Raw genomic sequence first — 24762 nt, forward strand, 5'->3', positions numbered from 1 at the left:
TAAAGCCACACGCTAGGGCTTACCTGATTTCTGCAGAGGCCAAGACTGATAGATTGAACTGTTTGTTTTAGCAGATCAGATTGAGAACACAAAGACAGGCAGTTTATTCCCAGAACCCCAGACCAACTCCTTATAGAGGATGGCAGAATACAAAAAGGAGAACATCCACACACTAAATTCACATTCTATTTATGCCAGCTGTCTTACAACATTTCACTAAGAAACATCTACCTCCCAGGAATGAAAGAGTTAGGTGCGTTTGACCAAATTAAATAATACTCTAACAGCATCCCTGTAAATGTGCACTCATCCAGTTTCAAAGGGGGCCACCTAAAAAAAACAATTCTTATTTTGCCAAATATGGCCTTCAATGGAAAAGGCTGCAAACATACCAACCTAATGTAAAGCATTCTATTAAAATTCTACCTTGATTTCTTAAATATTAACTGGGAACAATTCCAAAAGAAAAGGTTTTTATTGTTGTTTTAAGCAAAGCACTACATGAGCTGGGTTTGGAATCTTTAAACGAAATGAGACAAAAGACATGTTCCTCACCTTGGCCTCTATGCAAAGATTCAAAGAAATCATGTCGGGTGAAGTGAGCTTCCTCCTGACTGTTGGCGCTGGCCGACCCAGGAGGGCAAAATGTCCGGCCTACTTCAGACCCAGGACCCTCTCTGCCTGCCAACTGGGTGCAATTCAAAGAATATAATTTAATGTCTTTGATTTCCACCTGCAGACGGTCACTTCTGGATTCATCATCTCCTGCCACAAAATTCCGGATGAATATCTGTCCCAAGTGTCCTACCAACAACTCAGGACTCCCAGGCTTCCGAGGGACAGAGACCACCGGGGATTCGATGTTCACGTTCAAGATTAGCTTCACGGTGTCAGAATGGGATGCAGCTAAGCCAAACCCACATGCTTCGTTCTCCTCTAAGATACAGGATTCCCGCATCTTCCTTGGAGTTTCAAAGAGCGACACCATCTCACTGTACTCGGCTGTCTTGGTGGCGAGGACCGTGGTGACTTTGGTGGCTGCACTTTTCAGCATACTTCGAAAATTCTCCTCCAGTTCGTCCATGGACAACGTCAACTCCTTCAAAAATTTAGCAGAGTGGCTATAATGCAAGGAAGCCATCTTGAGGTTGAGAGAACACTCCTGTTTAGATTTCTCAACAAATGTGAAACTCAGTGCTTCACTGAGGGCTGCATCCTCCATTCTGACAAAGACAGATTCAAAGTAGCCAATGTCACTCATGATATTTTCATAGCCTATGGAATTCCCAATGCTGACGACATACTGGCTCTTAACATTATCTTGTGTCAAATCCATAAGCTGCAAACAGCCAAGAGAACCATTCATGTCAAATGTGCTACCCATTGAGACGTTAACTTTGGTGCCACCTATACTGGCTGTTGCTATTTTTCTGCCATATTTCTCTCCATTTGCCATTCCTAGTGTCCGAAGGAGCAGTAAGTTAAGTCTGTGGATTTCCACTGCAACCTCAGTGTTTTGTTCATATGTAGATCGGTAAGTTCCTTGTTCCCTAAAGCTTCTTTCAAAATCAGTCATTAAAGGTTGAGGACTCAAATCATCTTTTTCCTTGGGAAAGGATTTTTGAAGAAAACCAATCAGCTCCACAATTGTCTCTGGATTTAGGATAATATCCAAATTATTCACCTGTAAGGAAATCACCTGGAGAGTGCTGTCCAAATTCATCGATGGACACTCTGAACTCACAAACTGATATTCCAGTTTAATGAGGGACTCCTGTTCTTTGGTGAGAACTCTGTCCAGTGAGACACCGAGAGCTGACTGGTCATTCAGCGTAGCAGCATTAGTGAAGTGGGCCACATTGGATCCAGAGACAGGAGACTGGGCCCTACTATCCCGGAGGCTTCCTGTTGGGATATCAAAGCTCAAGTTCTTATGTGAAGCCATCAAAAGGTCAAAATCAGCACCGTATGTCTGCATGGTGTCCACCAGGAGCAAACCATGAACGGTTAGGGAGACTTCAGCATCATAAGGCCTCTTCACAAAGTGAGCATTGGTACCAAACACCTTGAGCACGGAAATGTACCGGCCATTGCTCTCAACACCAAGCTGCATACAGTTCACTTTAAACTCGGCCAGGAGGAGCTGGGACTCCACCAGAACCTCCCGGGTATGCTGCTCCAACGTCACAAAGCTCTGCGTTAAATTCATCACGGAGTCCTGCAAACTTCCCCGCTGTCCCTCCTGGGGAAAAATCTTCTCTTTAATGTGAGTGTCAGAAGTCTTCATTTCTGGGGTGGTCAGGAGAGCAAAGCAATTCTTTAGCGCAGATATTTTATCTTCATTGATGTGGATTTTTAAGTCTGGAAGGTTGCCAGAGAGCACAGCTCCAGGGTACTTGGGATCTGAAGTATAAATCAATCGACGTTCTAACTGTAGGTGAACATTGAACTTCTCAACCACATGGGTTGGTCCCACGTCAATATCCTGGACATGCTTCCAATTGTCCTTCACTCGCCCAACCATGATCTGGAGGTCCATAAATGACAGGGAGTACCTCTCATACATCTTTGTGCTCATTAAATGAGCTTGAAGCTGCTCTTCACTGAATTCAACTCCAGAAAATGGAGGTGTTTTCTCCCCATTACTGCTGCTTATCTCGGGAGGTGGGGTGTTAGGGGGTGTGGCAAGAGGGGTCTTATATTCATCATCACTAAACTGATTCTCTTCAGATGCTGAGCCATCCCCACCTTTCCTCTTGGAGTCATCTGCAGATAAAAACGAAAAGATTTAAAGTATATGTCTGCTCGCTCTTTCCTTTCCCCTTTAACATAATAATTAAGAAAAGTAGAGAATCAACCAACCCAAATTTAAAAAAATAAATGGATGAAAACTCTAAGCATAACATTCTGTATTTACTATTTATTTAGTGTGAAATCATCTATTAATTTGGAAATCAAAGCACAAAGAGTAAAACTATCCACACATGAGAAAAGAGGGAGAGCTGCCAACATAGAACACAGGTTAGGGTGCAAAACTCAATAACCTGCAGCCCAGCCCTCCCTCCCCACCGCAGCTGCTGGCACCAACCCTGCCTGCATGGCTCTCCACAACTGTTGGCTCACCTTTTCCCTGTATTTGTCTGTGTGTTCATTTTGTTCCTCCCACTCGAATGTCCCAAAGAACAGAGGTCTCACGTGTCTTAATCAACACAATACCCCTAGGACCTAGGTCAGGGCTGGGCAAGCAGGAACTGCCCACTACGTCACGTTCCAGCCCCAGAGTTCACACTCAAAACCCCTCTCTTCTGCAACCGAGCACTGCCGAGACAAGAGCTAAAACACACCACGGGGTGCGGATGCCTATGTCTCTATTCCGTGTTCATCTTCTATAAACTCTAGTAGGTGTTTGCTGTGGTTGTATGAGCCTCTCTTCAGATCTAATTCCCTTAGCACCAAACTTTCCCACTTCTGCTCAAACCCTCTACCCTCTTCTATTTCGGGTCTTCTCAGTGAAGTAACACAAGGTTGAGATTATTTGATAAGTCTCCTCAATCTCTTTTACCCCCTGAATCTTCTCTTTCTTCCCTCCCAACTCAAGGTAAACAAGGAATATTTTTTGGATCTAAAAATAGTAATGAAATTACCTTCCAGGAGTCTCTTTTTATATATGCCCCTAGTATCCCTAAGGAGATTAAATCTCTACTCCCGAAATTAAGAACTGAGAAATAATGTTTATTAAAATAAAAAATGTTACATAAGAAACACTAAGAAAAAACCACAATGACATACTATTTCACACTCCTAACAACGGCTATAATCCAAAAGACAGATAATAACAAGTGTAGGCAAGGATGTAGAGAAATTGGAACCCTCATACATTGCTGGTGAGATGGTAAAATGGTGCAGCCAGTTTGGAAAACAATCTGGCAGTTCCTCAAAATGTTAAACACAAAGTCACCATATGAGCCAGCAATTCCACGCTGAAGTATACCCGAGAGATTGAAAATATATGTCTACACAAAAGCCTATACGTGAATGTTCACAGAAGCATTATTCATAACACCCAAAAAGTGGAAACAACCCAAATGTCCACCAACTGATGGATTACAAAAATGCGGTATGTTCATACAAAGGAAAATTATTCAGCCACAAATAGGACGAAAGGACTGATACATGCTACCACATGCATAAACCTTGAACATATTATGCTAAGTGAAGGAAGTCAGACATAAAAGAGAACACATTGTACAATTCCATTCATATGAATGTTCAGAATAGAGATATAAAGATTAGTGAATAAATCCACAGAGATAAAAGATTAGTGGTTGGCAGGGGCTGGAAGATGGGGTAATGGAGACTGACTGCTGATGGCTTTAGGGGTTCTTCTTGGGATGATGGAATGTTCTGGAATTAGATAACAGTGAAGTTGTACAACTCTATCAGTATACCAGAAACAAGTGAAGTGTACATTTTAAAATGTATCTCAATAGAGCTACTATAACAAAGTAACAAGTAAACTCCGGAGCTAAACAATGTCATATGAACTTTTTTTTAAGCTTTACATGGTTAAGCATAGATAGCTCCATTACTGCACACTCATGCTATACCTTGGGTATTTGTCAGCAGCATTCTTCCTAGATCCACAACAACTAAGACAGGATTCCTGAACTTGAAATCATCAGGAAATATCACCTGAGGGGCAGAGATATCTAGTCGCACAGTCCACCGTTTACTCTCCTCCTGTGAAAAGAAAATAAACTCCAAGTGAATAACTTTTAACTATAACTGCTGAAACTGGACAGCTTTATCAGTTAGGGCTCAAGCCTTTCTGAAAGTCAAACCTAGGATTACGGCACAACTTAACGGTTTTTGGCGTGAAAGCCAAAAGTTTAAAACAAAAGTAGAATCAGATGCTTGAGGATTTGACACATCACCACAGGCAAATGTCTGAGGTGGGAAAAAAATTAGCAAATTACTTGTTTGGAGAGTTGTCTGCTCTTTGACTGTGATGATCCACGGTTTAAGAAAAATCTTGTTTCTAAATTTATAGGACTTCATACTTTAAAGTATTGCAGAAATTATGGAATTTAAATAAATGTAGAAATCCAAATATTCTTACTTATTCATGGACAATGGGAACCATGAACTTCCATGCCAACATATCTTAGTGAAAAACATAAGCTTTGACATTTGAAATATAAAATATACACCAATTCAAGAATTTGTTAACTGTTTTTCCCTACAACTAAAATTAACCTCAATTATATGTATGTAGTAAAAGCTAATTTATGTAAATGTTATCAAAAGGAAACTTCTTTGTCTAAGATAACAAGAGGATACTAATTGCTGTAATTTGTGCTGGAACACAAAACAAAAAGCAGGACTGATGCTCCCACTCCACACTACATCCCCTGAACCTTTCCCTTTGAGCATCCTTGCCGCCCTCTCACTCCACCTGGCTCTGCGCTGCCCCGAAGAAGCCACACCCTAACCGCCCCACCCACTGCCGCTCGCAGGAGCGCACCGCCCCGCCACAGTGTTAGAAACCGAGTGGTGTGGGACTGTTAAGATGGTTCTTTGCTCTCCTTGTTTAGGGCATCCTCATGTCAGCTGGTCACTTAGCAGCACAAAGTGACCATCACACCCTGGAATCGAATCTGGGGCATCATCATTCCAGTTGTTTTCCTTCTGATAACAGTAAGTGAAAAGGGGATGTTCTTAAGTGAATCATTTACAAAGCATCAGGTCTAGAAAATGGAACAAAGATGCGTGTTGAGTGTTCCAAGATGGGTACAAGGAAGAAACATGATCTAGTCCCAGTCATTTGTTTTCATTTGTTAAACCCTGACTGCAAAAGACAGGAGATATTACTTTTTGCTAGCTGATAAAGATCTCATATTTCCAGTTTACTTAATCAGTGTAACTGATACAAGCACGCCTACCTACAGTAGGTAAAGAACTTGAGCAAAAGAAAGCCTTCCGCTTGCCCTGCTCCCAAAAAGAGTATTTCTGTATGTCCACTTACAATGAAATCACCCACTAGCAAACGATCGAGAGTCTGTCGGATTTCTGCCTTGGTCTGCATCTTCAGTTTGTTATACTGTCTTCGGGCAGCTTCAGCCACTCTCAACTCAAGTTCAGACTGATAACCAAAACCTGCAAGGTTGGAAATACACAGGAGACTCAGGATTTTCAAACGGCTGAGTGGAAGACAGTGCTGCAACATCTTTTCTCACCAAGAATTTCCACCAAAGCTAAAAAACAGTCTGCAGAACAGTTCCTTACTCCAACCTGACCCGGCACTAGAAAGGGTACCAGGAACGAGGCAAAGATGGGTGAGGGACAGCAATGGCAAGAAAGGCAGCACGTGAGGGAAGGGTGCCTAAGTTACTAGAATTTCTCGAACCATTTTCTGAAAGATTCCAAACGATCACATTTCAAAGTCCTTAAAAGTGTGACATCACATTGAAAGAGAAAATGGAATTTAGAAGGAAATGCCTTCTACTTTCTGAGTGACAGAGCAATAAAGCTACTGTTTACATGAAAAGACTCAAAAACTGGACTCAAAACGAAATCAGCTTCATTGTTATAAAGATGGAGAGAGAGGACACATTTAGGAAAGTACTACTGTTTTACCAATTTCCCTGTCAACAAAAGCGTCTTCTCTGCACACCCTGCCTCAATCTTTTGTTGGGAACGAAGCGAGGCATCAATACACCAACGGTGCGGGGGCGTGTTGCTCACCCTGCGCTGGCCTGCACAGGGCCACGCCTGCATCATTGACTTGGCAGCAAGTAAAACAGACCACTGATCCTGTCATCTAGAATGAAATTCATGAACATTCCTCCTAAATTCACTGGCCCAAAATATCCTGGGTAGCCAAGGAAATCACCATCCTAATGGAAAGGGAAGTATTTTAAAATGTATGCTAAACAGAGGCAAAGAAAGAGAAAATACTCAAAGATATTGATTCCTCTTGGAAAAGCGACTTTCCAAGGACATCTGCTTTGATTCAATAACTAGGGACAACCCTCTTCACTTATTCCACAGGCCTTTTCTGCCACCACCAGGTCACCTGGATGTATAATAACCCCTGTCCAGAGCACTAGAAATGACAAAAAAGATGTCTTTAGAAAGTAACATAAGATCAAACAAACAAAAAAGTTAACCTGAGGTATGGACCTTTCCCTTGTAGAAAAAGTCTGCTACTTTTTTAATAGCCTGGGGGTTATAGATGATGTTCAAGGGCCTCGTGCTGACGTTCAGCCGCCTCTCAAAATGACTGTGTGCTGGATTTCTCTCATACAGCATCTCAAAAACTGGGTCATCTGGATCCGCAGCTAAGGAAAGAACCAGAGAAAGAAAATGGAACACAGCAAAAACAATCACCTTATTCTTAATAACCTGTAAGGAATTCTGGAAAAATGACATTTTCTAAATTATTTTCCAATTAGTTCTCATTTATGAAAATTTTATAAAATAGAGAACCTAATAAGGATCGACTCTTTAATTTTCAACAGGAATCCTCAAGACTGGGTTGTTGCATTCGTTCCAAATATGGAAACCCAGGACCCCGAGGCCCTGCGAGGCTGCCTGGTTACACACAGGTTCACAGAGGGCACAAGGCAGTCTCCAGATCAAACATGGACCCACACAGCAAACCACTGGGCACAAAACAGGACACACTCCTTCTGTCTCTGCTGACCGAGACTACTGATCTGTAATCAGCACATTTTTAAGGATGAGTTTAAGAACACAGGACAAATTACCAGCGTAATGATCACTTCTGTCTGCAGATGTTGTCTGGAGACCAAAAGACTGTGAGACTCTGCCAACTTCCTTTTGCTATTAAACACACACAAAATGCAAAAAGGTCAGGGCGAGAGGGGTCGATTCACTGTGCACACACACTCATGTTTTACCCTTTGGCATCACTCTCACTGAGCACAATCCAACCACAACTCGCTTGGCGTCAGATTACTGAGGACTTGCAGACTGACCCCTCCAGTCTGCGCCTTCTTCCCAGCCCAGTATGGACAGTGTGCTACTTCGCATTCAGCACAATGAATGAATGACTGCTAAATGAACAGTAAATGTGCACGGCTTTTCAAACCCACTCTGCCCTCCCACCCTCTCCTCCTCCCACAACCCCCCTCGCCAAAAAATTATGGACAGATTCAGTGGCTAAATATTCCAACTATTATGACTGTATCCTTCCCGACTTAATAAGATGAGAGATCTTCTAATTAATAAAGCATCTTACACATAAAAAATTACTATCTATAGAAAACTTTGGAACGCTGGAAAAATGACACAACCTTCAGTGACTAAGGGTCAGAATGCATGAAAATGACTGTCAGATAGAGACGAAATGCCAACATTGACCTTGAAATGCAGGAAATAGTGATGCTTACGGCATTTTCTTCCAAATCAGAGCAAACTATTCCCTGGTGGCTACAACGACACAGGAGGGGAGGAAGGCATTGCCACAGATCCCACCAACACTCACTCTCTAACAATTCAAAAAACCGACCAAGTCCAGTTTGTTTTTACTCAGCCTCTGTCTCAGAACAACCAAATGTCAGAACGAACCAAGTTAATATTCCTTATTGCTTTCCTCAAACAGACCTCATTTCATCAACACCCTGAACGGATGGGCCGTCCCACTGCTGTACGTACTGGGTTAGGGAAGACCAGAAGAGGAAACATAGTTCCTTCTGTGGCCACGTCTCGGAGAAACAGTCCACCCAACCGGACTAAAAGCAAGGAGGAGTTTCTTCGAGGAAGAGATTCTGCTAGAAGTTTCACATCTACAAAAAATAAATATGAGAGTTGATACTACGCCATGATAAAGTGTTTTAAAAGCATTAGATATAACAATTTACAGAAGACTATCAGATAGCATGAACTATTTTGCCCTGAAATTAGAACAAAATAATCCTATCCATATGTCGATGTAAATCTATCTACATAAACACATGAGGATTATTAGAAGTGTCCCGGCAGAATGAATTTTAAACAGAGCACTTTATAATGAATCTTACACTATCTGCTAGTTCACACTAAGTTCCTGATACCCTCGGCTCTCAAGCCTATAAAGTCAAACAAACCGGCTTGTGCCTGGTCGTCTGCGTTTAACCTATGGACGAAGCTCAGCTAAACAGCTCCTTTACGGACTGCAGCGAAAACATGTGCGAGAAGAGAAAACCAACATCTGGGTACTTATTTATACAGCTTTAATTCAAAGTCACAAAAAGAAGTCAAATACAGTCAATCCTCATTATTCGTGGATTCTGTATTTGCAAATTCACCTATTTTCTAAAATGTATTTGTAACCCCAAAAATCAATCCTTGCGGCGCTTCCGAGGACACGTGCAGAGCAGCAAAAAACCTGAGTGACCTGATGAGCATGCTCCCAGCTGAAGCTGAACGAGGCAACACTCTGCCTTCTAGTGGCAGCTCTCAGCCTGGACGTAAGTGCACTTTGCGTGGTCTATTTAGCGCCAAGTTTTTTACATTTTTGTGCTTTTTGCTGGTGATTTCGCTGTTTGAAATGGCCCCCAAGCATAGTGCTGAAGCACTATCTAGCACAAGAGGGCTGTGGCGCCTTAGCGAGAAAACACTCATAGCAGGTAAGCTTCGCTCAGGCGTCAGTCACAGCGCAGCAGCCATGAGTCCAAAATTAATGATCGACAGCATGTATTGAATAGGAGTCTGTAAACACGAGCACTCATAAACAAGCTTCTGTACTGACCCACAGAGGCAGGCTGTGACCAGATGCTCGCAGGCACCTAACCCCGTATTTCCCCGAGGGGCAATGGTTCAGGATTTCATAATCCAGGGTTCACGGCAACTTTCTAGGATACAACTACCGCAAATAATGAGACTCAACCGGACACCGGCTCACAGGGAGAGAAACAGCCTCAGCGAGTTCTCTGGGGCAGTACCTGAAAACTCAAGCTGCATGAAGGCACTTTCGTCTGTCTGGGGGGTCCCTTGCTCCTGGTGTGACAGAGTCACGGTTCCCCGCTGCAACTGCAGGTTCAGTTTCGCAAAGACGTGATCCCGCTTCGTATACGTGTTCAAACAAGAGGCGTCTGCAGTGGGGTCGAAAAACTCCTCGGTGCCTAAACGTGAGGAAGACAAGACTTTACGAAAACACATAGGAAAACTGCAAAAGCACCACCAGGCACACTGGCATTGTTTAACTATTTTTCCCTTTTTTAGGGAAGAACTCCAAAGTCGAAGGTGACTGTTTTATTCACTAATGTAAAATGACCCCAGCTGCTTTACAAGGGCTCTTATCAACTTACTGTCAAGCCAGGGGGACGTGAAGATTCACAATAAAGCCCGGTTTGGAACAGCACTGCCCCGTCCAGTGAAATGCTCGGCATCTGCACTGCCCAGCACAGCGGCCACTCACCACAATGGCTTGGAGAGCTCACGGCACGTGTGGCTGATGTGGCTGGTGCAACTGAGGAGGTGAATTTTTAACTGTATTTCATTTTAATTAACTTAAATTTAAATAGCCATGTGTGGTTATGGATACTACACTGGACAGCAAGGGTCTAAAGGGTGGCTCTGCACTGGTATTCAAGTTTCGGTTTAAAACTTTTGAACTTGATCAATGTATTTCTCTGCCAGTCGCTGCCACTCAGATCTATCTGAAACTGTACTACTAACATTCATGTTTAGCAATGAAATTGCAAATGAAGTCTCTCTCCAAACCTCCTCTCTCTGCCTCTACGACCAGGAGACAGACTGTTTACAAACGTCTGCGCTTTTTATTTAACAATATTGCAGGCCATTTCACAAAGAGATGACTTTTCACAAACCAACTGCTTCCCTCCACTACAGCCAGGCCAGGTGCAGGCCAGCCCCCGCGTACCCAGGATCTCCTCCGGAGTCCACTGCTCCGGCTGCTCTGCGGGCAGGCCCTCCGCTGGCTTCCCTTCAGGCGTCTGCTGCCCATACCAGCCGCCCCAGCCGGGGAACCAGGACTGCAGGTACTGCAGCATCCCGCTGCCTCCGCCGGCCTCGGGGTCTCCAGGAGAGTCTCCGGGAGAACCAAACTGAGGCTCTCGCAGGCTCTGTGTCAACCAAAAACGAGCAAATCTGAGCGCCACAGACAGAAACAAGCAGTGAAATGCCACTGATTATTCTCTGTCCCCCTCGGGAGCACTGAGTGCTGGGTCCCAACACACCTCCTCATAGAGGATTTCTCACCTCTGCCAGTTCTTCCTGTTTGTGAAACCGTTCATGAACCAGCTCACGCAAAATCTTCAATTCTTCAAAGCTCTGTTCCTCTTCAATTCGACACATTTCTTCCTGTTTGGGTGGAAACAAACACAAACAAACAAAACAGGTATTACAGCTCCAGAGAAACTGGCCACCTTCACAACCACCATAGTACCGTGAAAGAACCTATCTGACCCCCAACGTTTCCACCGAAGGCCAAAAGACAGTGAAGACAGACAGCCCATGATCGCCACGTTTCTGGTTTCAACAGCTTTTCCATGGAGCCGTGGCAGATTCTCCTTGGTCTCTGAACTGATCACAAGCACAGAGGGCACAAAGCACAGCATCAGATGCAAACAGGCAACGAAGCACGGGGGCTGCCATGACACGCTGAACTCTGCACAGCACTGAGCGTTCACACGCATCGCCTCAGCTGGTCACAGCCGGTGACCAGGTAGCATTCTTCCCACTTCCGCTGAGGAAACTGAGGACCAGGTTTCCACATAAGTATGCAGGCCTCCGGCTCCTTGGTTTCATACGGGACATCAGCAAGGAAGTGGTCATTTTCATTTGTTTCATGCTAGTTAGGAGAGAACAGTGGTAGCCAGCTACATGCAAAGATGCAGAAGGTAGAATGAGCTAGCCTAAACTGTTTCTTATACCCTAACATCAAGTAAAAGGAGAGGCTCTGCATTTACTTGCTCACCTCAGTTATAATTTAGATTTCTCTCTCCCTCCATGTCTTTGCCTGGGCCTTTAACCATCCAAAACAGTGTCTGGTTTACTCCATCCTGTCCACAAGGTGCCTGTCAGTAACCACGCCTGACACTGGTGAAAAAGCATTAACAGAGAGAGTGGGTCGTGCCTCTGGGTGCCGGCAGGAGAGGCAGGAATACCTAGGGATTCAGCACTGCTGTCGGGCAGCACAGTGGGGTGCTCTCATGGGCTGAATGTGCCCCCCACAAATTTCATGTTGAAGCCCTAACCCTCAGTGTGATGGCATTTGACGAGGTGGGGGGCGGCCTGTCAGCGGTGAACAGGTTTAGAGGAAGTCATGAGAGTGGAACCTTCATGATAGGATCAGTGCCCTTACAAGAAGAGGAGGACAGAAAGATCTCTCTCCACCCAGGAAAGGCCCTGTGAGCACATGGCAAGAAGGCAGCTGTCTACAAGCCAGGAAAAGGACCTTCCCTAAAAACCAAATCCGCCAGCACCTTGATCTTGGATTTTCCAGCCTCCAGAACTGTGAGAAATAAACGTCTGTTGTTTAAGCCACGTAGTCTGTGGTATTTTGTTATAACAGCCCAAGCTGACTAAGATAGGACTAAAGGGAAGCTTAGAAAGGTTTGCTAAAGAAATCATTAAGAGACAGCACCTGAGCCAAGATATGGGAGAGTCTAAATTGCTATTGCAAAGACTGATGCTCACCAAACTGAAACAAATCAAGGAGTAAAGCAATCCACAGCCCCTTCCCCGGGGAGACAGAGGCAGACAGACTAGCGGCAGATGGAGTTCCAGGCCAGGACTCCAGCAGCGCAGTTTTAAGGGTCTCTAGCCCTACAGTTAACTGAAACCCGAGCCTGCCTCCACCACTGACTCCACCTCCACCGAGCCTCCACCTCCAGAACACCCTGAGGTCGGCCAAGCACATTGGGAGCAGGGAAACGCAGGCCAACGCCACAGGATCAGCTACAGGCTTTGAGGGAAGCGAAAAATGACTAGGATCAGGCTTTGGAGAGAGCAAGGTGACTAGGGAGAGAGTCTCTCTGGGCCCTGCACAGAGAGCTGGGGGAGGCGAGAGGGCATGAAGGTGTGGAAGAACATGGCCACCTTTTCTCCCTCCCCGCGGGGCCTGGCTCTCCTCATGCAGCAGAAGGTGGAGGATACTTCCAGCCAAGGCAGGCCGTGGCCGTGCAAGAAGTTATCACCCTAGTAAAGACCAAATCCACGCTGTGAAACTAGGATCTTTAGCCACGGACTTTATTTCTTCAGATTCCATTTTCCTCAGCCTTTAAGAGAGATTCTTATCCTCTGAATGAAGACAAGAAATGCAAGACAATGGTCCCCTCACCTTGTCGTCGGCAGACAGCAAGCCTCCTTTTAATTTGCTGAAGTACTTGTCAGTGTAAGATACAGCATCGCGGGCGCGGTGTAACAAGAAGTCCCAGGTACAACGCTTCCTCTGCTCTCGGATCTCATTCAGGTTCGCGTTCAAAGCAAAATACCACCACTCTCGGCAGCTGGGATATTTCACAACAAAGTAATTAGTTCTTACAATAAAAGCAACTAAAATGCCACTGACCCAGGACAATCCACATGACACCACTCCTCTTCTGAGCCATCTTTTCTCTTGTCAGCCAGCAGTTTATGCCTCAAACTCATTTTACTATTGGGCTAAATTCAACATATGGGGAAAGTAAATTTACTGGCAAAGAACGTCAGATAAAAGATCCTCCACTTACACATCAATAATAACACGTTACTCAACGGGTTTGAATCACCCATAGTATCAGTGCCTTCCACTGACAGATAATCAAGTGCTGACTGTAGCGTAAACACTATCACAAGATAATCACCAAGGATTTGATGCTAAAGATTTTAAATGGAACACTTCAGAAAAGATATGGACATATACAGGATCTAAAAAAAGTTTTAATATATTAAACTGGTCAAGCTTATCATTGTAACATGAATAGATTTATTTTTGCTCTAGAAGTTATAAAGTGTACTATACAAATGCTGACCAAACAACTTGGGAGAAAAGACACAGAAGAGGAGGATCGAGACTACTGTGAAGTATTCACTGTGCAATCAGGTCCCACCAGGGCAGCACCAGGCTGCTTGCTAAATGAGATGGACAGAACCTTCTCAATTCCACCACGCTCAAGCTAAGAGTAAACCCACGCCACCAAACAAATACACAGTAAGAACACCAACGATGATAAACAACAGAAATGGCATTTTAAAGACCAGAAAAATTGATTGTACTTTCATCTCCAACCATGTGTGAGGACAGTGAGGCATATTTCTGATCTATATACAAAAAAAGAAGATGCTATGAAATGCATTTCACATACAAACAATTGATTTACAAGCCCTTACTTCTCAAATATGGCCACTTTGGGTTTCCATTTTCGGAACTTGACCTGCCTCTCCTTTCGTTCCAGCTCCTTGAGGAATTCCATGATTTGCCGGTATTGCAGCTTTTTATTAGAGGTTGATAGGTACTAGGTTAGAACTGATGTGTTTCTTTTACTCAGTTAAGACTATATCTAACGAAAACAATTCATATTAGTCAATCCACAAAAGTGAAACCCAGTGCAAACTGAAAGACCAAATTTCAGCATCGAGCGGCATTTCTGTCTGAACACTGACAGTTAAGTATTTATATTTTCTCTCTCTCGTACTCTTTGCTCAGCACTTAAAAACGTCAAATCAAAACTAACCTGAAATCAACCCAATCCGACAGCACAAGAGACAGTGGGCTCTGCACCCGCCACAGCTTTGGTCTCACGTGCTCTTTCTTTCCCACTAGGCTACTGACTGTGAAGTATTGAGACCCTTCCATCGTCATGCTCCCCTCACCCCAGGTCCCAGTCCAACAGTGAGAGTATAAAGCCTCGGGCAGAAAGAGGGTACCTGAGAGAGTTTCAAGGGAATGGTCTCCAGCTGAATATCACACTCCATGCGGGGAGTGTGCCGAGACCTCAGGGGCTCCTTGGAGCAGTTTCTCTTCAAAAGAGCAGATGCGCACACAGGCTCCAAGATGTAGTGATGATCACGACTCTCCATGCTCTTGTCCATGGCCTCCTGAGTGTCACAAGAAGGTCTGTCATTATAGCAAATGTTTTTAGGATCAAGTTACATGTTGGCATGTTATCTAATCTATGGTATATTACACCAAAATCCAAAAACAGGATAAAACCAAAGATAATCTTGGGTGGTGGAGAAAAATGAATTATTTTTCTCCATCTCATTTAAACCACCTACAATTTCTCTACAAAAAGATTAAACTGAGATTTTTTTTTTATCCTTTACAAACAGTAATACTTTCTATCTAATAATTTATAAGGACTTTCTAAGTATTTCTTAAAGGAATGCCACTGAAGATGAAGTTTCAATGTCATTGTAATAAGAAAGCTCTTCTTTAAGACTCCGATCTGGTGCTTTGTTCATTTACAATCTGGATGCCTAGCACATAGTGGCTAAGAGAATGGAGAACTATGATATGTGGGATGCATACAGTGAAATACTATGCAGTAGTCAGAAGCAATGAACTGGGGACGTCCCCTGGCCGAGTGGTTAAGTTCGCAGGCTCTGCTTTAGCCGCCCAGGGTTTTGCCAGTTCAGATCCTGGACATGGACAAGGCACCACTCATCAGGCCATGCTGAGGTGGCATCCTACATGCCACAGCTAGAAGGACCCACAACTCGAATATACAACTATGTACCGGGGGGCTTTGGGGAGAAGAATAAAAAGCAAATAAATAAATAAAAATAAAAGACATTTAAAAAAAGAAGCAATGAACTAGAAGAAGAAACAGCAACACTGATCAGTCTTAAAAACATAGCTTTAAGAGCAAAAAAAACACAAAGAAATCTATAATACAATATAAATGTAAAGCATGCACTAAACACTATATATTGTTCGAGTTACATACATAACAAGTAGCTCAAGCAAACCCACTTGAGAGCAGATGCTATGGAGGAGGAGCGGATGCTTTGGAGGAGGAGCGGATGCTATGGAGGAGGAGCGGATGCTTTGGAGGAGGAGCCGATGCTATGGAGGAGGAGAGGATGCTATGAAGGAGGAGCGGATGCTTTGGAGGAGGAGTAGATGCTTTGGAGGAGGAGCGGATGCTATGAAGGAGGAGCGGATGCTTTGGAGGAGGAGTAGATGCTTTGGAGGAGGAGTGGATGCTATGGAGGAGGAGCGGATGCTATGGAGGTGGAGCAGATGCTTTGGAGGAGGAGCGGATGCTATGGAGGAGGAGCAGATGCTTTGGAGGAGGAGCGGATGCTATGGAGGAGGAGCGGATGCTATGGAGGTGGAGCAGATGCTTTGGAGGAGGAGCGGATGCTATGGAGGAGGAGCAGATGCTTTGGAGGAGGAGCGGATGCTATGGAGGAGGAGCGGATGCTATGGAGGTGGAGCAGATGCTTTGGAGGAGGAGCGGATGCTATGGAGGAGGAGCAGATGCTTTGGAGGAGGAGCGGATGCTATGGAGGAGGAGCAGATGCTTTGGAGGAGGAGCGGATGCTATGGAGGAGGAGCAGATGCTTTGGAGGAGGAGCGGATGCTATGGAGGAGGAGCGGATGCTTTGGAGGAGGAGCGGATGCTATGGAGGAGGAGCGGATGCTTTGGAGGAGGAGCGGATGCTATGGAGGAGGAGCAGATGCTTTGGAGGAGGAGCGGATGCTATGGAGGAGGAGCAGATGCTTTGGAGGAGGAGCGGATGCTATGGAGGAGGAGCAGATGCTTTGGAGGAGGAGCGGATGCTATGGAGGAGGAGCAGATGCTTTGGAGGAGGAGCGGATGCTATGGAGGAGGAGCGGATGCTTTGGAGGAGGAGCGGATGCTATGGAGGAGGAGCGGATGCTATGGAGGAGGAGCGGATGCTTTGGAGGAGGAGCGGATGCTATGGAGGAGGAGCAGATGCTTTGAAGGAGGAGCGGATGCTATGGAGGAGGAGCGGATGCTATGGAGGAGGAGCGGATGCTATGGAGGTGGAGCGGATGCTTTGGAGGAGGAGCGGATGCTTTGGAGGAGGAGCGGATGCTATGGAGGAGGAGCGGATGCTATGGAGGTGGAGCGGATGCTTTGGAGGAGGAGCGGATGCTTTGGAGGAGGAGCGGATGCTATGGAGGAGGAGCGGATGCTATGGAGGAGGAGCGGATGCTATGGAGGAGGAGTGGATGCTATGGAGGTGGAGCAGATGCTTTGGAGGAGGAGCGGATGCTTTGGAGGAGGAGTGGATGCTATGGAGGAGGAGCGGATGCTATGGAGGAGGAGCGGATGCTATGGAGGAGGAGCAGATGCTATGGAGGAGGAGCAGATGCTTTGGAGGAGGAGTGGATGCTATGGAGGAGGAGTGGATGCTATGGAGGAGGAGCGGATGCTATGGAGGTGGAGCAGATGCTTTGGAGGAGGAGCGGATGCTTTGGAGGAGGAGCGGATGCTATGGAGGAGGAGCGGATGCTTTGGAGGAGGAGCGGATGCTATGGAGAGGCAGGGGATCAGAGAGGCCGGGCAGAGACACCCCATGGCAGTGACCCTACACCACTTCACTCCACTGTTGTTACGGTGAAGCCCACTGCCAGAATCATACCTGTAACTCCACCTGAGGCAAATTCCCCAGTAAAGTGCAATCGACGTCCCAATAGATGCTAAATTCTGCCACATCTAATTGCTTCTTCCGCATTAATTTCTGTACCTGAGGTAAGACAGACAGGGAAGAAAACAAGATGACTCCTCTATTCACAAATTCATTCATCCATTCATTCAACAAACCATTTGTGAAGAATCATACACGAGGCACTTTGCAAGGTGGCAGGGACACAAAACTGAATTAAAACATGGTTTTGCTCTTACAGAGTTCAAAATTTAGCTAAGGGGGAATACAAGCATGCAACAACTTCAATTAAGCAGAGGGAGCCAAGGAGGAATATATAAGGTGCTGTGAGCAAACAAGAGAGAAAATGTCACTGTGTGGATAAGTATTGAAAGATACATAAGTTTCAGGCAAAGGGTAGGGTAAGAAGGAAGGATGGGGATGCATTTCAAAGAGTAGGGTCCACGATACAGAAGGCCTGATATCTTCAGAGGACGGTGAACACGTCTGTGTAACTGGAACACTGGACTCGTGGAGTGCAGGCAGTACAGCTACATGTGTTTGAACGCATATTTGGAGTAGGGAGTGAAATGCTAAAAAAAAGTAGCCTGGAATGTTATTAGCTGTACTGGGCTGAATTTCATGTCCTCCTGGAACCTGTGAATAGGACCTTTTTTAGAAACAGGGTCTTTGTAGATGTAATCAAATTAAAATGAGGTCATACTGGATTAGGGCGGACCCTAATCTAATAACCAGTGTACTTTTAAGAAGAGAAAACAGACATACGTGGGAGAAGGTCATGGGAAGATGGAGGCAGAGATTGGAGAGATGCATCTACAAGCCAAGGAACACCAAGGGACACACCAGAAGCCAGGAAGGAGCACGAGACAGTTTCTCCCTGAGAGCCTCCAGATAGAACCAACCTGCCAACACCTGGATTCTGGGCTCCTGGCCTCCAGAACTGAAGAGAGTAAGTTTCCATTATTTTCAGCCACCTGGTTTGTGGTAAGTCGTTAGGGTAAGCCCAGGAGACTAACGCCCTACAAAAGGAAGCTTATGCCACACTAAGGAGTTGGGACTTCATACTTGCAGGGACCTGGAGCCACCAAGGGTTGTGATGTAGGCACGTGCCAGGAAAAGGTATGTGTTTTAGAAACAGAACTCCGGCAACAGTGCAGAGCAGAGCCTTCCCCTCAGGTGTGCCAGAGAAATGAGTCACGAGTGTGTCAACATAATGAGCAAGTTTATAGGATCAAGTTACACTTCATAAATATCCGATTACTCTGAGCTAACCATCTCCAGCCCCAAGGAACCACATGCATTTGCCCCAGTGTCCTGTACAAAGACTACATTTTCTCTGTGTGCCGTGACATAAGGAAGGCCACGAGGCATTGGTATAGAGTGAATCCACAGCCTGGATGGGAGCAAGGAGGTCACGGAACAGGATCTTTCATTATTCTGGGCAAAAGGTGACAGGATCCTAAACTCACACAGTCACAGTGAAAGGAGAGGAAGAGCCACACTGACGACATTCTGCAGGAAAAACTGGCAGAACATTGTGACCAAATGAATACAGAAGTTGATGAATAAGAAGCGAAAGGATGAGCACAAGGCCTCTAGAAGTTAGTGTATTGGTAAGAACAGATGCTCTGAAGCAGGGATGGCAAACTTTTTCTGTAAAGGGCAAGACAGCCAATATTTAGGCTTTGTGGGCCACAGAGTCTCTGTTGTAACTACTCAACTTTGCCATTGTTGCACAAAAGCAGCCCTAAACATGACTTGAATGGGCATGGCAGTGATCCAATAACTCTTTACCTATAAAAATAGATGGGGCCAGATTTGGCCCCCAGACATAGTTTCCCAAGCCCTGATCTAGAGCTGGTCCACCTGGGTTCAAGACCTGGCTCCCTCACTCACCCTATCTTACTGCTCCTTAGCAACCTCAGGTGTAGGAGGAGGCTAATGGTGGTGGAAAAGTGATGAGAATTCCACGAGGTGAATCATGTGAAGCACTAACAACAGTGCCTGGCACATAAAAGGGCTCAAAAGATGTTAGTTTCGTTTGTTTGTTTTAACATTCAGTAACATGTTACAGAACAAAGGAAAAAAGTTGGTTTCATGGGAGCAAAACGGACAGATGGAATTTAACAGGGTCATTTTGGTTATGACAAGCCTAAAATACCACAGAGGGGTCCCTTAGGTAGTTAAAGACCATGAATATGGAGGTCAGACAGGAGCTCAAGATCCGGAAGCCAGCAGCAAACATCCCCCAGTGGCAGCTGGAACTATGGGACAGAACGAGTTTACCCAGGGAGTACACGCAGGCTGAGAAGAAACTCAGAGATGAAATCCTTTCTGCACCTCACTTTCTTCGTGTATAAAATGAAAGGGACTGCGCCAACATTTAAGGGATGAGTGAAACAACGAGAAGTCAGAGAAAATGAACTGTTTCCCTATTTCAGTAAATTAGATTTGCTGCATACAGACAAGAGACATACATAGGCGGCAAAGAACATGGTGGAAAAGAATGCAATCTCATGTACATAACAAAAATTACAAAAGGCAGAGCCCCAAATTCCCTAGAACGAGTGCTTTCCTCCTGGTGCAGTACATTTCATACTCACAGGCTCGCTGACAGCATTCTGCATGGACACATTCTTGATGCAGACGCCAAACGCAAAAGGATGGGAAGGATTGGTGACACCATCTTCAAAGCGCAAATGGACATCTTGAATTTTTAACTGCAAAGGCAAGAAGAAAGGAGGACACATTTGGACAACTGCCGCAGGTGGAACTTTCTGCCGCAGGTAGAACTTTACAGGTCGGGGTCAAAGTGCCCTGGAGCCATTTAAGTCAACCACAGCCAGCGCTTTATACAGACGTTCACATTACACACCTGTCCAACACACTTCAAGTTCCTGAGAGAGTCGCAGTCACAAACTGGATGTGAATGACAGTTGAGATTAGTGCTGTCTCAAGGAGACAGTCACAACACTTTCATTAAATCATTTCAGAAGACACCTTAAAGAAAGACTAAAAGAAAGTAACACCATTGTATCTAGTAACTGTCCCTCCCTCCCTCATGATATCTTACTCTTGCCTCTGTGTCCCCGCACCTGGACACAGGCACACCAGCCCGGCATATATACTTTGTACTTCTTTCTTTCTGTCTGTCTTTCCCCTTGCCCCTAAAGGCAGCCCATAGAAAAGGCACTCTGCTTCAATAAACTAAAAAATACTAACAGAAAGGGAAAAGACAACCCAGAGAATGGGAGAAAATATTTGCAAATCATGTATATGATAAGAGACTAGGATGCAGAGTATATAAAGAAGGCTCACAACTCAACAGTAAAAAAATTAATCAATTTTTAAAATGGAAAAGGGATTTGGATAGACATTTCTCCAAAAAAGATATACAAATGGCCAAGATGCATATCAGAAGATGCTCAATAACATTAATCATTAAGGAAATGCAAATCCAAACAACAATGAGATATCACCTTACACCCACTAGGACAGCTACTATCAAGAGACAGACAGCAAAAAGTGTTGATGAGGATGTGGAGAAACTGAAACGTTCACGCATTACTGGTGAAACTGTAAAACAGTGCAGGCTCTCTGGAAAACACTTTGACAGTTCCTCAAAAAATTAAACACAGACTTATCATATGACTCAACAATTCCTCTGAGGTATATATTCAAGAGAACTGAAAACATACATTGACACAAAAACATACACACAAATGTTTATAACAGCATTACTCATAAAAAAGTGGAAACAACCCAAATGCCCATCAACTGATGAACGGGTAAACAACATGTGGCCTTTCCTGAGAACTGCAAAAACTCAGTCCAAATACCGCATTCAAACCCTGCAGTAATGGGGCCGGCCCCATGAACGAGTGGTTAAGTTCGCGCGCTCCGCTGCGGTGGCCTAGGGTTTCGCTGGTTCGGATCCTGGGTGCGGATATGGCACTGCTCATCAGGCCATGCTGAGGTGGCGTCCCACATGCCACAACTAGAAGGACCCGCAACTAAAAATATACAGCTATGTACTGGGGGGATTTAGGGAGAAAAAGCAGAAAGAAAAAAAAACCAACAAAAAGCCCTGCACTAAGAGACCAGACCAGATTTTAACAAAGCTCCTAGCAGCCTAAGGCTGTGTCCTGGGACATTCCGGCCCCTGTCTGAGCGCTGGTCTGGGAAAGCTCAGGGCTTTTGTTCTAGCCAACACCTGACAATAGGCCCTGGCCTCCCTTTCTCAGAGCACTTACCACAAAGGGCTCCAATCGCAAATCTTTCTCCATCCCTGTAAGATGTTTATGTACCTCCTACAACTCAAGGACCTGAAAGCCATTCCTTTGAAATGTAATCATCAGGAAGGACAGCCTCTGTCTCCAGTCTCTGGGGGAGAACAGAAGCCTCATCACATTTACACTGAGCATCCCTTCGTAATTTTCACCTGGGCCCTACACACACACACCACCCACCCCTTCATTCTCCCTTTAAAAGGCCCGGTCACCTCTGTGGAAATTGGAATGGAGCTCTGCTCTTTCCCCTACTGTCGGCAGTTACTGAATAAAATCTGTTTTCACCACTCTAACTAAGGTCTGGCTTTGTTTATCTTCAACATTCCATGCGATAGAATATATTATTCAGTCACAAAAAGGAATAAAGTACTGATACCTGCCACAACATGGATGAACCTTGAAAGCATTACGCTAAATGAAAGAAGCCAGACACAAAAGGCCACAAAGTGTCCGATCCCATTGATATGAAATGCCCAGAAGAGGCAAATCAATAGAGAAAGTAGATTAGTGGTCACAGGGGGCTGAAGGGAGAGGAGAATTGGGAATAACTACTAATTGGGCATTAAGTTTCTTTTTGAAATGATGAAAATGTCCTGGAATTAGATAGTGGCGATCAACGCACAACTTTGTAAATATACTAAAAAACACTATACACTTTAAAAGTGTGAACTTTACGGTATGTGAACTAAATCTCAATAAAGCTATTATTAAAAACAAAATTAAAATAATAATCAATGTTTAAAAATCAATAGCAGCTAAAAAAATAAATGCCTGAAATAGAATTCAAAGCAGCCACCTCAAATGTACTGATCTTTTTGTGGACGTTATCAAAGTTACGAAACCAACAACCGCACACTGTATTTTTTGGGAAGTGGTACACCCAGAAAATGTTTGGCCTGTGTCCCCTTGGCATTGCAAGAAAACCCTGGAGGTACTAAGTAGGGGCTAACTCTCATGACATTCATGAAAATTAGTGTGGACACTGATCTAGTTTTTGAGGACAAAACAAAATGTAATTAAAGCAGAAAATGTGGCCAAACAGCCCCAGCCTTCGAACTCATCAAAGTGCCACCAGACACATCAGTGAGTTAAATCTCTCAGTGGGCTGTTCACAGTTCACTACGCCATCAACTGGAAACCACATATCCAACCTCTCTCATTTTACAGATGAAGAAGCTGAGACCAGAGAGGTTAAGTGATTTGCCCAAAACAACACAGTCATGAAGTCTTAGGCAACCTGGCTTCCTAAGGGGTGAATCCTTTAGCAAGTGGGATTCCAACATTCAAAAAGAAAGTGCAGAGAAATGTAAGTGAAACAGAAACTCCTACTCAACTAGCTGAAGCAAGAAAATCCTGTGTCTGCCCAGAGCCGACTTGCCTTTCAGGTTTTCCCCTTGGCAGTGCCTAGAAGACGGCACAGCTGAGCAGTCGGCCCGCTCTCTGTACGCCCTGTGTCAGCAACAGACCAAGAAGTGAAATACATTCAAGCCTGAGAAATCCCTTCCATGTTGTAAAAGTAACAGCACTTACTTCAATGTTCTCCACAATTCTCGTAACTACCGAGGCAGTCACTGAATACCAGTAGGATTCCCCTTTCTGCTGCCGTTCACTCTACAAAGGAAAGAGCCAGTGTGAGCAGAAGCTGGTGCTGTGCTCACTTCAGAAGTCTCCCCACCACCGCTCTTACGGCCACAAGGATTTCTGCCTTGCCTTCCACTTGTCCTCCAGGGCTTGCAGCAGAGCTTTCTTGCGCTCCCTTTCCAACAGCTTCTCCTTTTCATCGTTGAAATCCTGTATTTTTTCAGGGGCTCCAATTAAGTGAAGACTGGAGATGGAGATCACCCAAGGGTCCACATGGGGGCGATAAAAGGGAATCTGAAGGGTTACTTTCCCAATGAAGCCTGGGAAAAGGGAAGTCTTCTTAAATGCCTGTACACATTTTTTAATTCTATTTTCCTGTATTCTTCTAGTTTTCTTTAAGGAGCATTACTATTTTTACCATTTATTTTTTAAGAAAGCAAGCAGCAAGTTTTCATACATGTGAAACAAATGTTAGTAGGCTGAAATCTCTAAGAATGAATTAGAAGCTGGAAAAAGTTCAGTGTGACTTTACGATATCAAATGCAACATCTCTTCTCTGAAAACTGCCTCCTCCCCAACCAGACTACATCTTAAACTTCCTCAGCGTATCTTTCTTCCCAAGACACCTGCACAAGCCCATAGGGACAAAACTCACTTCCTGTTCGTTATTAATTGGCTGGTTGATAAGTACTTATTGGAGTTATCAGACTTACAACACGTCCAATCTTGAACATAGTGCACAACTGAACTGGAACAGAGGTCATGTTGCAGTGGCACTCTCCCGAGAAAGAACTCTGATTCTTCATGAGAACCCGGGCTGAGGGGAAAGCTAAACGGCCCGGTAGAATTATGGTATTTATTTCCCAAATTCCACCATTTCTAGCCAAGCCTCATAGACCACAAGCCTTCTTTAAATTCAATTAATAAGGCAAGTCACCACTAAGGAAGAATGCATAAGAACATCTGAACTATCCTAACTCTCAAAGATCCACACGGCCCAACTAATATTCTACCTCTAAGAGCAACACATGTGCTCAAAGCATAACCATTACCCTCTAAGGTCTAGACTCAAGTGGAACCGATCTGCTAAATTTAAGATAACAGAATTATCACCAACACCCAGTGATGGACTGTGTAATCCAGTAATAAATTAAGAAATTTTACAACACATAATGAAAAAATATTTTAATTTAGATTTTATCTAAAAAAACAAGTGTTTTTTATATTTAGTAACATTTATAACTGAAATAGCAGAATTTTAACAATAATTCATGCACAGATACAATTCTAATATAAATTA

General features: G+C 44.5%; 1 protein-coding gene across 14 annotated transcripts in view; it reads right to left on the reverse strand.

The window, feature by feature from the left end:
- Positions 1-24762, reverse strand: part of VPS13D (vacuolar protein sorting 13 homolog D) — a 253463-nt gene that overhangs the window by 218709 nt on the left and 9992 nt on the right. For 13 of the 14 annotated variants that reach the window (XR_011433300.1, XR_011433299.1, XR_002806312.2 and 10 more), the window contains exons 4-19: positions 23592-23782; positions 23412-23492; positions 20196-20312; positions 17569-17673; positions 14878-15048; positions 14341-14441; positions 13310-13478; positions 11227-11328; positions 10889-11090; positions 9948-10127; positions 8680-8810; positions 7770-7845; positions 7170-7340; positions 6026-6156; positions 4608-4740; positions 556-2766 (exon numbers count right to left, since the gene is read on the reverse strand). Coding sequence is in view for 10 of the 14 variants with exons in the window: in XM_014737614.3 (XP_014593100.3) it covers positions 556-2766; positions 4608-4740; positions 6026-6156; positions 7170-7340; positions 7770-7845; positions 8680-8810; positions 9948-10127; positions 10889-11090; positions 11227-11328; positions 13310-13478; positions 14341-14441; positions 14878-15048; positions 17569-17673; positions 20196-20312; positions 23412-23492; positions 23592-23782 (4272 nt within the window). In the remaining 4 variants the exon portion in view is untranslated. Of the gene's footprint in view, positions 1-555; positions 2767-4607; positions 4741-6025; positions 6157-7169; positions 7341-7769; positions 7846-8679; positions 8811-9947; positions 10128-10888; positions 11091-11226; positions 11329-13309; positions 13479-14340; positions 14442-14877; positions 15049-17568; positions 17674-20195; positions 20313-23411; positions 23493-23591; positions 23783-24762 lie in introns of those variants that run through there. The other variant, XM_023635758.2, reaches the window with a different exon arrangement.

Source organism: Equus caballus, chromosome 2 (genome assembly GCF_041296265.1).
Source record: "Equus caballus isolate H_3958 breed thoroughbred chromosome 2, TB-T2T, whole genome shotgun sequence".
In the NCBI taxonomy this organism is placed as follows: Eukaryota; Metazoa; Chordata; class Mammalia; order Perissodactyla; family Equidae; genus Equus; species Equus caballus.